This window comes from Chinchilla lanigera, unplaced genomic scaffold (assembly GCF_000276665.1).
Source record: "Chinchilla lanigera isolate Chin_1 unplaced genomic scaffold, ChiLan1.0 scaffold00081, whole genome shotgun sequence".
Lineage (NCBI taxonomy): Eukaryota > Metazoa > Chordata > Mammalia > Rodentia > Chinchillidae > Chinchilla > Chinchilla lanigera.
The window spans coordinates 6311399-6323989 of NW_004955482.1; the positions used below are offsets into that span (position 1 = coordinate 6311399).

Consider the following 12591-nt stretch of genomic DNA (forward strand, 5'->3'; position numbering starts at 1 on the left):
TTCTTGTTATATTATAAAAATTAATGAAAATATATGCAATTTTTGGTCATCCTGTGTTTAAATGATTGTACTAGTAAGTGGTTAAACTTACACATTGATCAGTCACTGGATATCATCCTTCCAGGAAGGGGTAGGACTCTGGCAGAAGGCGCTCTGCCCCTTTCACTGCTGACAGCACTCCCCAAAGTGGGGTGACAAAATGTGTGTTTAAAGGGGGGAATCTGAGCTGGGTGTGGTGGCACACACCTGTAACCCCAGCACTCAGGAGGCTGAGGCAGGAAGATTGTTGCAAGTTTGAGACTCAGCCTGGGCTACAAAGTGCGCTCAGGGCCAGCCTGAACTGCATAGTGAGACCCTGTCTCAAAAAGACTAAATAAATAAATAAATAAAAATAAAGGGGGGATTTTAGGGTGCATGCCTCTGTCCACTTGCCTTTCTTTTATCTCTGAAAAGGCTTTGCCACAGAAATTCACTGAATCTGCCTCTTCCCTCGCCCTTTACCTTCTTTTCCAAGAGCAGAAATCTGTCTGTCTGTGCGTGGGAGGCGAGACTAGAAATCCTCAGACACAGGGAGTGTGTTTTGTGCTGTCAAGGTAGAGATGCTATTTTGGACCTCAGAACACTTGCTTAGTGAAAAGACTGAAACAGCCCACATGAACCTCTCGCCGGGGAAATGGTGAGAGAACAGCCGTGCGGCCGTGATGAAACGAGTTCTTGGCCCAGAGAACCCTGGCCTCTGAGTGCTGCTACTACCTCCTTCCCACTGAGAGCACAGCGTCTGCCTGGTGCAGTCCTTCATGCTGTGCAGCCGCTGTGCACCTACTAAGTGCACGCCAGTGTTGTGGAAATGCAGGAGATAGCAGTGAACAAACACAAACATGCTGCTCCTCCTGAGGATTTTTATTCAGGTATTTTTGCTAAGCCTACAAAGCAGGGTTTGTGTACCTGTGTGATGACTTTGAACTTCTAAAGGCGTTTATTGCACCCACAGTCCTGTTTGTCTTAGCTTATGTGACGGATGTAAAGCAAAGCACCTGCCGTGCTTGTTTCCACACGCGTAGTGATGTGAGCCCCTGACATGTCCTGCTTCAGCTTCCCCAACTGGGATCAGTTGTGCTCTTTCATTGTCACATTCTTACGGTTTTCTCTACCCTGCTCTTTTTATCTTTTTGCTTTCCATTTTTCTTTTTTGGCTTTTTTTGAGACAGGGTCTCACTGTGTAGTTCAGGCTAGCCTTGAACTCACCATGATCCTCCTGCCTCAGCTTTCGGAGGGCTGGAATTACAGGTGTGTGCCACCATGCATGGCTCTACCCTCCTTTTTTATCTTTCACTTACCCCTAGTCTGTTATCCTCTGATCACAAGGAATCTCAGGTACACCAGAGACAGCACATGGGCCAGCACTCCTGTGCCAGGTTCTGCTGGCATGACCTCCTCACCACTCTGCTACACTTTCACTTGTGGCTAGCCCATCTGACCTGAGTGTTGTGAAGCAACTGATATCCCGGCATTTCATCTATAAATATTTTTATCTTTTTAAAAAGTATTCCTTTTAAATTGTAATGTTAATTTAAAATTAGAAATAGCATACATGTTTGTAACATGAATCAATACAGATAGCAAGAGAGAGATAAATGGATACTTGAAGAAGTACTACTACTGTCGCCATTTCATTTGGCAGTGTTGTAAATGGTTACGTGTATCTTTCGTTACTATCCTTTCTGTGTACACCACCATTTACAAATACACACACACAGCTTGGGTGTTGTGTTTTTTGTTTTGTTTGAGACAGGGTCTTTTTTTTTTTTTTTTTTTTTTGGTTTTTCTCCGGTACCGGGAACCGAACTCACAACCTTGCGCTTGCCAGGCAGGCGCTTTTGCCGCTGAGCTAAATCCCCAGCCCCGAGACAGGGTCTTATTATGTAGCACAGGCTGGCTTCAAACTGTCTCAGCCTTTTAAATGCTGGGATTACGGGAATGCATCATCACACTGGATTTTTTTTTTTTTCCTAAACAAAAGGTGTATTGTACAAATTACTCAAACTTGCCCCCTCATCATCTTTGTTGATGTCTCATTTATAGAAAATAAAATTCATACTTCATAGGTGTGTGGTTTGGTGAGTTTTGATAAATATATATAGCCATATAACTGACGTCAAAGTCAAGATTTCCTTCACCTCCTGTTGTAGTCAGGGTTTACAAGGAAAACAATTTAATACAGGACACATAATTTATAGGATTATAGTAGTCACGCAAATAGTCAAGTACAAAGGAGTGTAGGAAATCTGTCCATACACTAAAGACCCAAAGAATCCAGCTGAGGGTCTGGATCCCATGACAATGTCTTGTATGAATCCAGTTAAAGACCTAGAGCCCATAACAATGCACCCAAGTCTTACTGGAGGCCAAGAGCCCATGACTATATCTCATGCAGGCCTGTTTCAAGGATCTGCACTGGGAAGGACCAGAGGTCAGTGGTGGAAACTAGAAAGTCTGTGCCAGCGAGATAAAGGATCTGTGCCAGCAGGCTGAGGAATTTGCACTGGAGCCAGGAAGCAACCCTCAAAGTAAGGACCAAAGTTCCCCTGAAGGGTGCCACAGCCATCCTCAATGACAAGGTCCAGAGCTCCTCCAGTGATATCAGCTGAGTCCTTACCAGAAAAGCCAGCACAACAAGCTTCTCCAGGCCATTGGACAGTGCCCCATCTTCTCCAGAGCCAGGAAGTGATGCTCAAAGTAAGGACCAGAGCTTTCCTAAAGTGAACTGTAGCCATTTTCAGTGACAAGGTCCCAGGCTTCTCTGATGATAACAGCTGAGATCATATCAGGAAAGCCAGGATGACAAGGTCTGCTAATAGACCATGTAAATGTATCAAAATAGTATGTATACAGGTACAGATTCCCTATGACATGTGTGATCATTATATATATCAGAAGTGTACCAATAAAATTAATTTTAAAAAACAGTATATAAAGCCAGGTGTGGTGGTGCACACCTGTAATCCCAGCACTCAAGAGACTGAGGCAGGAGGATCATTGTGAGTTCGAGACCAGCCTGGGCTACAAAGTGAGCTCAAGGCCAGCCTGAACTGCATAGCGAGACCCTGTCTCAAAAAGACCAAAAAACAAAAACCAGTATATAACCTTATTCATAATCACAGTAAATACAAATGGATTAAATATTCCAATTAAAAGGCAGTGATTGACAAATGGATGGATGGATGGATGGATGGATGGATTTATTTATTTATTTATTTATTTATTTATTTATTTGGAGACAGGATCTCACTGTGTAGCACAGGCTGGCCACAGACTCATGGTGATCTCAGCCTTTTGAGTTTTGGGATTACAGTTGTGTCACCATACCTGGTTGTATTTTTTTTTTTTTTTTGTAATGGAGATTGAACCCAGGGCCTTTGCACTGATGCACATCCCCATCCTTCTTTCTACTTATTTTACTATTTTGAGCCAAGGTCTTGGTAAATTGCTGAATTTCCTGGGCTGGGCTTGCATTTGTAATACTCTTGCTTCAGCCTTCCTTAATGCTGGGAATACAGGTATCTGTTACTATGCCTGGCTCAGAATATATTGTATTGTATTATATTTACTCTTGGTATTTTGAAACAGAGTTCTGCTATTAATTCAGACTGACCTTAAACTCATAGCAGTCCTCCTGGCTCAGCCTCCTGAGTGCTGGGAGTACAGGTGTGCTCCATCATATCTGGCTCAAGTGGATTTTTAGAAAGTATGATCCAGCTGTATTCTCTGTGTAAGGAACAGTTTTGATTTAACACTGATAATAGGTTAAAAGTAAAAGGATAGAACAAGATATATCATGCGAACAGTAACCGAAAGCAAGCTGGAGAGGCTGAACTGGTATCGGACTGTGGAGAAGGATATTCTCTGGTTTATCTTTCAATGTATTACCTGTTTGAGACTTCGGGCCTGACCAAGCCATGTGTTTGATTCTGGAGGAAGTCTAGCAAAAGCATTAATGTAAAAGGAAATGACAGCAGGACCCGTGTCCCTGTGGAAAGCTACGGGACAACACCAGATGCCTTGCTGAGATATGCCGCAGGAGCGATAACATGACGGCTAACTAAGTCAAGTCTCACTGCTGTGGTAATTGAGTTGTACTCTTCTTGCCAATCCTGTTGATTCCTCCCATTTGCTCTGTTGCTGCCTTTGTTCTTTCTCAATAAAAGGTTACGGAAAATCATAGTCAAGGCATCAGTCTGAGTGGCTGAAGCCACCTGATCCCAGAATTTTGCCTCTCTTATTTTTGTTTTTCTTGTTTTTTTCTTTTCATCCACTGGCACCTCATTCTCGGGACCTGTGACCCCAGACAAAAACGGAATATACACCAACATCAGACAAGAGAGACTAATGAAAAATTATAAGTAGATACAGAGAAAAATATTTCATAATAATAAAGATCAGTCATTCAAAAATACATGTGTACCTCACAACAGGGTTCCATTGTACATGAAGCAAAAACTGATGGAATTAAAAAGGAGAAATAAGCCAGGTGTGGCGCCCGCCTGTAATCCCAGCACTTGGGAGGCTGAGGCAGGAGGATCATTGTGAGTTCGAGGCCAGCCTGGGTGACAAAGTGAGCTCAAGGTCAGCCTGAACTGCACAGTGAGACCCTGTCTCAAAAAAGTAGATAGATAGATAGATAGATAGATAGATAGATAGATAGATAGATAGAAAGAAAGAAAGAAAGAAAGAAAGAAAGAAAGAAAGAAGAAATAATTCAGAAATAATGATTGGAGGCTTCAGTACCCCATATCAGTGATGGACAGATCAACTGCACAGGACGCTTCAGCAGGAAGTAGGTGGGATGCCAGGCACCAGCTGCAGGTCTGCCAGTCATCAGTAGCACGCCCTCTCCCAAGGTGGCAACATGGACTGCCTGCAGAGCCTTGAATAGCTCCACGGTACCTCATATACTAGCCCATGAAACAGTGTTCAATCAGTGCAAAAGAACTGGAGTCTCATATACCCTCAGACCTCACTGTGTGAAATTAGAGGTCATCACAGAAGGAGAAGGAGACCAACTGGGATGGAGCTCGGGTGGAGTGAGGGCTTGGCATGCACAAGACCACAGGTCTGGTCTCCAGCAGCAAAAAACATTTACAAGAACGTACAACTAAGATAGGAAAAGGTTTATAATGAATATATAAATGGACAAATGACATGCAGATAATTCACAGAAGAGAACATGCAAATTACTAACATTTGAAGAATCATTCAGCCGTACAAAATAGTTTGCAGAGAGATTCTTTTCATCTCCTCTCCTCCCTGCCCACTCCTAGTATGCTTAAACTTTTAAGGAATATAAGTTTGATACTTAATGTGCTGATCTTTATAGAAAACAGTGCTCTTAATTCTTCTGGTTCAGAATAACAAGTTGCATTTAGCAATCACATTTCTTTTCCTTTTTTTGTTATGGGAGGCAGTGCTGGGGATCAAACTTGGGATCTGATGCGTACTACATCCCCAGTCCCTGTTCTTTTTATTTGTTTGTTTTAAAACACGGCCTTGCTTTGTAGTCCAGGCTGGCCTTGAACTCACTGTGTAGTCTAGGCTGGCAGTCCTCCTGCCTCAGCCTCCTGAGGGCTGGGACTATGGGCATGCACTTCCATGCCCAACTTTAATTTTTTCTTTTTTGGTATGAGGAATTGAACTCGGGACCATGCGCTTGCCAGGCAGGCATCTGTACTGCTGAACAATATCCCTGGCCCTGACTTCAATTTTTTTTTTTCAATTTTTTAATAATAAAAGCCAAACCATTTCATGTTTTAAAAAAATATAGGGCCAGGGATATAGCTCAGTGGTACAATGCCTGCCTGGCAATCATGAGGCCCTGAGTTCCATTCCTAGTACCAAAAAAATTATAAAGAATAAAAAATTTAAAAAAAAATCAGGGCCGGGGATATAGCTCAGTGGTATAAGCACCTGCCTGGCAAGCACAAGGTCCTGAATTCAGTTCCAGGTACAAAAAAAATATATATAAGCCATAAAGACAAAAATGAAAGCCCTCTCATCTCCACATCCCACTCTCCAGATGTTGTCCTTCTCATTTCCTTTTTAAAATTTGCTGCCCACTCTTTGCTTTCTTTCACTCTATAAAATTTCCCTGAATTACTCCAACAAAAGCAGCATTTTTTTTTGTGTGTGTGTGTGTGTGGTTTTTTTTTTTTGCAACAGGGTCATGCTGTGTAGTTCAGGCTGGCCTTGAACTCACTTTGTAGCATAGGATGAGCGTGAGCTTGCGGTGATCCTCCTGCCTCAGCCTCCTGAGTGCTAAGATTACAGGTGTGTGCCACCACAGCTGGCAGAGGCAGCATATATTTTAATGGACCAGAAAAGCAGAGGGCCCAGAGCAACAAGCCTGGATGTTAATCTCCATAGACTTCATGATCAGGGTGCATTCGTGTCCAGCCTACACATATATTTTTTAAAACAAGAAGTCTGGAACTGTGAAGGCCTCAGAGCAAAGCATGTCCATGGTATGTAATGATTGTAGCTGCACACAGTGAGCTAATAGTAGTTGAACTCTTATATTAACCTTCGTGAATGGTGTGCTCTGAAGTAGGTGTCTGGTGGAACTGCTCTTGGTACAGGCTGGGTATGCGGATACCTTGTCCCACACATGAACTATTTGAATCTTTTTTTAAAAAGTTCTTTATGGAATAATATTTTAGAACCAAAGGACTGCTGCAAGTTCTCACTTACCTCCTTGTTTTATTGATGACAAGTGCTTGGAATATAGTAGTCACTGACTGTCCTGAATTAACAGGTGAGTGAAATGAGAACGAGAGAGCAAATGACCTGTTCCTAGCCCTTGTGAGTTCCTGACACCATCCATGGTCTCCGAGATTTAAGTGAAGCAACCAGAATGTTAATAGTGAAGATGGCCTGGTATGGTGGTGCACACCTATAATCCCAGCACTTGGGAGGCTGAGGCAGGAGAATCACCTCCAGTTTGAGGCCAGGCTGTATTATGTAGCAAGACCCTGTCTGAAAAACCATAAAAACAACAAAAGTGGAACTGTCACTCATTTAATAAACCTTTATTGAAAGCTTTAGATGAGCTGTGTGCTGTTCCGGTTGCTGTTACTTAATGTTTTCCATTCTCAGGTCCACAAAGAAGGGGAGCCAGCAGGTTGTCAGTGTTCATGAAGGGGTAACTGCACATCCCGTGCTCGGCGGCTCTCGCCCTGATCACGGCTGTGGGGCTGCAGTTGCACCTGCTGTCCTGGAAGCAGGGATGTGGCTGTGGGTGAGGGTGGGTCTCTCTGTGGACTTGGTATGAACTAAACACTGTGTGTGTGTGTTGTCTGTTTTTGTTTTCCAGCTGGAAGAAGAGAGATCCGTACTCAATAATCAGTTGTTAGAAATGAAAAAGAGGTAGGCTTCCTTTCTGTGTTTGTGTGTGCATGTGTGTTTAGTAAGAAAACTTTACAACATGATACATGTGGTAACTTGTGAAAGACAAAAGACCTTGTGCTCAGAAGATGGCACTGTGATAGTTCAGTGCTCGTACTTGACAGATTTTCAAAATCCATTTGCACAAGTTTCAAATAGTTGAAATTTTAAGCCATGATCAATTTCATTACAAGTGTCCTAAATAAAATCAGATTTTGTCATACTCCTCCTAGTTTCAGTAACAAAAAATATTATACCTTGACATATGTAGTAACAATGCCTGTAAACACTGGCTTCAGTTATGTGTTATGTAAAATTCTGACTTTTGCTGAGCATGGTAATACACACCTATAATCTCAGCACTTGGGGAACCTGAGGCAGGAGGATCGCAAGTTCAAGCCCAGCCCTGGCCACTTAGGGAGACCCTGTCTCCAAATACAAAGTAGAAAAAGGGCTGGGGTATACCTCAGTGCAGAGGCCCTAGGCTCCATCGCCAGTAGCACAAATAGTAAGTAATACTTTTTCAGTAATAATTGGTAACATTATTTTAAGTGTTTCTATTTCTAAAAAAATAGCTCTGTTATTTATTATACTTCCATGGTACTCAAATGAAAACCTAGTATAATTTTCCCAGTGCTTTTCCATAAGGACGAACATGGCTCACAGAAATTATTCAGAAGCTTGGTGCTTATACATTCTGAATGGTCTTTGTCTGCTCTTTTAAAACATACAGTTTTGGGGCTGGGGAAATAGTTCACTGGCACAAGTGCCTGCCTGGCAAGCACAAGGTCCTGAGTTCAATTCCCAGTACCTAAAAAAAAAGTGCAGTTTTGCTGTGTGTGGTGACACACGCTGTTATCCCATCACCCAGGAGGCTGAGGCAGGAGTATCACCTTGAGCTCGAGGCCAGCCTGGGCTACACAGTGAGACCCCATCTCAAAATAACAAAACAAAAACAACCATGCAGTGTAGTTTAGGGCAGTGGTGGCGAACCTATGGCCAGTGTGCTGCAGCAGGCTGTACCATGGAAAGCTCAAGAGACCCGCCCTCGCTGCTCTAAGGTGATTCTCCGCTTCTCCTCCGTGTCAAGCAGGTGTGGTGTGTGGATAGTGCCGAGAACTATAGCTCACCCCGTGGGTTGCTGTGGAATAATAAGTAGCTGGAGATCACAGCTATCACACATAGGCACGCTTTTTACTTATTTTTTAAAAACAAAAAATAAAAAGCAAGATGACCTCATCAAGAATTCCCCCATGCACCTAGGAAGTATGCATATTACTTCTCAGGGCAGAGGGGCTTTCCCCATCCTGATAACAGCCACATGCGTCTCACCCATAGGTGAGTTTCTCTGGCCACAGAGATAGTTGGATGGCACCAACTGCGCTCCGGAGGGTGTTCAATAGGGCAGGGAGGTCGCTCAGTGGTACAAGGCACGCCTAGCTTGCACATGGCCCTGCTTCCACCCCTAGCACCAGGAAAACAACCCACAAAGTAAAGGACAATTCGGCCTTTGTCCAGGGTGCCTTTCTGTTGTTTTCCATTAAATACTTAGGTGCGTTCTCACTAAGGGGGCGCTGTACTCCACGTGGAAAGGCATCCCCAGGGGTAGTGAGTGGCGGCTCCTCCGCTGAACGGCTGCCTGTGCCTGTGCGCAGCGCTGCTCTGTCCCTGGCAGCCTCAGGGTATTTCACTTGGCAGAAATAAGCTTTTGTTTCTTCAGAAGAGCCTCAAGCAGCTGGCAAAGACCTGTGGAAAATAACTCGGGCTGGCTCTTAGCGCTTTCTGCCCTGGGAACATAAAAATGGGCGTAGGACTGACATCATCTCCCTGGCTTCATGTAACACTGGCTAATTCAAAAATTCATCCAGGCCGGCGTGGTGGTGCACACCTGCAATCCCAGCACTTGGGAGGTGGAGGTAGGAGGATCTCGTGAATTCAAGGCCAGCCTGAGTGGGCTGCGTGACGAGACCCTGTCTCAACACCGACAGCTCCCCCCACCCCCCGCAAATACATCTAGTCCCTAAACGGCCCGGTGAAAGGCAGATTAGGACTTGCATTTTAAAACCCTGACCGCAGAGTCCCCAAAGTGAGGCCCCGTGGCCAGGCACTGGGGACTGATGAATGACGGATGCAGGTTTCACACTCGGGGCCTCAGGGTTGATAGGGGTTCTCTCCTCCCTGAATGGTTAACCTTATTTATTTCTTACTTCGTTTTTTTTTTTAATGCTGTGCATTATTAGTGCTTACTTATCATGTGACTTTAAATTATAGGCCTTTTAAAATATGATGAAGCCCGTGACTTTTTTCATGGCTTAAAAAAATGGGATAAATTTGGAGAGTGAAATTTGGTGAGTGGGAGCTGGGGATATAGCTCAGCGGCAGTTTGGTGAAATTCTTCTCACTTTTATTTGTTCCCATTTTCCATGATGGATATTTAGGAAAGGTATCTTGAAAATTACTGCTAATTTTGATGAGTATACATAACATTTTTTTCTGGGAGTGAAACATTTAAAAATCTAGTTACTCACGTAGAACTTTTTGTTAACTAACCCACATGGTAAGTTGTTTTAAGTACACAAATGTAAATATATTTTAGCTAATAATTTCGGCTTTTAAATGTCTTCTAAATGTCAGTTTGGTAAGGGTTTGTATGTGAATCTGTGTATAATGTTCAAGTAAATTTATGAAACATAGAGTACTAAAAAGAACTTGATAGGAAGCTGGGGATATAGCTCAGCAGCACAGTGCCTGCCTGGCAAGCACAAGGTCCTGAGTTCGATTCCTGATTCCTGCCCCCCCCAAAAAAAACAACTTGATAATTCTTTTAGTTCTGAAAGACTTGTAAGTACTTAAATTATAAGGGTATGTGAAATGTAGTTGTTCCCAGAACCAAGAGCTTAGCCGACAGTTTAATTTGGAATTGATCCTTGGCCATACAAGTTAAGATAGCATATAGTTACTTTACTCAAATCGCGCTATCAACATGCAGGACTTACATCCCTACTAGCCTGAAACTGGCTGTTAAGAAGATAGCAGTATCCTCTGTATTTGCTGTGGGTTTCTTGTGTCCGTTACATTGTTACATGCAGTAAAGGTTTTTCTCCAAGCTTAAAAATACTGTAATCACTTGAAAAGCTGGTGTCAGGCAGCAGACCTCTGAGAGCAGCAGAGTAAGCCCTGCCGTGCTCTGATGCCAGGACTGGAGAGGTCAGCCCCTGCGTGGTCCTTCAGCTGCACACACACAGGGGAACTGCCTGGGCTTCCTAATGTCCGAGAGGGGACAGCAAAGCCAAGCCTGGACATGGGCTGTCTGGAGTCAGAGTCCATTCCGGTGGTGTAAATGGAAGGTCTCTGTCAGAAGGAAGAGTGGTTTAGGGAGCCTGGCCAGCAGTTCCGAAGCGGTGTGTGCTGCCTCAGCTCATTCAGCTCAGTGTGGGTTATAACTGTCTGACTGTCTCCGAGCTTGCGCTACTTACCAATGCTCATTTCACCCCTCTCTTTTCCCTTTCCTACTCTTGCTTCCTTTGCTATATCTGTGTGTCTTTCATGGTAAGACTAAAGAAAGTCTATCCACGTTATAATAAATAAATTTCATATATTTTTAGTAAACCAAATTGTTGTATATATTTTTGGCTGCCTTTGTCCCTCTGTGTCTCGCTTTTGTTTTGTAAAATCTACCCAGCAGTGTATACATATACACACACACACTCTTTCTTTTTGATATCTATACAGCAAAGAACTTCAGTGCAAATTTAGTTCTCCGTACTGTATTTGCATTTCTCCTCATGTTTCTAATATTTGGTTCTTGTTATCTTGCATTTTTAAAGCTTGCCCAGTAACACGTTAAGGTATCTGCTTCATTACTGCAGTTTATTTCTTACGTGAGTTGTAAGAAGAGAATCTGAGTGGCGTGTCCCCCGGGGCGGGTAGACTGTGGCCCGCAGCCCTGCTGCCCTGTTGTGTGTTCTTTCCCTTTCGGCATTTTGAGCAATGGCGAGCCATGCCAGCCATGCCAGCCAATGCAGCCTCAGCATAACACAGTCTGCAGCTCAGCTGCCAGTCTTGTTGGCGTAAGTGGTTAACTCAGCCGCTCTTGGTTTGCACAGTGGAATTAGGGCTTCGAAATGCCCTGAAAAGCCATCAATGAAGCGATGTCACAAAGACAGCTGCGGGGGTCACTTGTCCTGTCATTTGCAGGTTACCTTCTTAGTCCTGTGTCCTTTGGAAACTTACACAGGAAGTGCTCCGCTAGCCATTTCCTTCGGAAACTGCTTGGCTGAGAGGTTGCATGTGTATGTGACAGGAAGCACAGGGTCCGCTTGGTGGCCCGGAGAAGTGCACCGATCCCTTTTCCCTGCTGCCAGCAGGTGCTGTTTATTCCTCCCCAACACCAAGAGTCTCTGGGATCGTGGCCAACTAGAGCCCCGAGTGTGGGAAAATCTATCTTCAGCAACCCCCAATCATGATAGTTAGCAGCAAAGACTTTTTTTAAAGACTTAAATGACTTTTAAAGTCATTTTTCAAAGCTGGGCGTGGTGGCGCACGCCTGTAATCCCAGCACTAGGGAGGCTGAGGCAGGAGGATCTTTGCAAGTTCGAGACTAGCCTGGGCTACAAAGTGAACTCAAGGTCAGCCTGAACTGCATAGTGAGACCCTGTCTCAAAGATAAAAAGAAAAATAAGTTACGTTTTCCAAATTTGAGTTGAGTTGATTAACCAGGGAGGCTCTGGAAATCATGTTTATAATAGAACAGACTTCCAGATGAGTGTGATAGAAATCTAAGGAGCCCAAGGTTTATTGCATCTTGGGATGACATCAGACACAGTGCACATGGCAAGCAGTGCCTGCCCCTTCCCTCCACGTGCGTTTTAACCTTAGAAGACGCCAGTTCCTAGGAAGGTGTTGACGCGGTAATCAGGTGTTTTTAATTCAAGAAATGTCCGTAAGTCTCAGATTCTTTTCTTACTACTTATCATTCTGGAGTGTAAGTGTAAGCCACACAGTAAGATAAATACAGCACTTTTCATCTTCTGTGTAGAATTTCAGTTTACTGTAAACCACGAGAATCCTGTAATTCCTGTGCCGGATACCTTGGGTCTCACTAACCAGACATACATTCTGCCATTTCTAACCTGGGCCTCAGTTTCCTACTCCTCC

At 43.8% G+C, this 12591-nt stretch overlaps 1 protein-coding gene across 16 annotated transcripts in view; it reads left to right on the forward strand.

Moving 5' to 3' along the window:
* The window catches only part of Clip1 (CAP-GLY domain containing linker protein 1), a 117239-nt gene that overhangs the window by 98036 nt on the left and 6612 nt on the right, over positions 1 to 12591 (forward strand). For 15 of the 16 annotated variants that reach the window (XM_005403083.2, XM_005403082.2, XM_005403081.2 and 12 more), the window contains one exon: positions 7364 to 7416. In XM_005403083.2, the coding sequence (XP_005403140.1) occupies positions 7364 to 7416 (53 nt within the window). Of the gene's footprint in view, positions 1 to 7363; positions 7417 to 11330; positions 11936 to 12591 lie in introns of those variants that run through there. The other variant, XM_005403090.2, reaches the window with a different exon arrangement.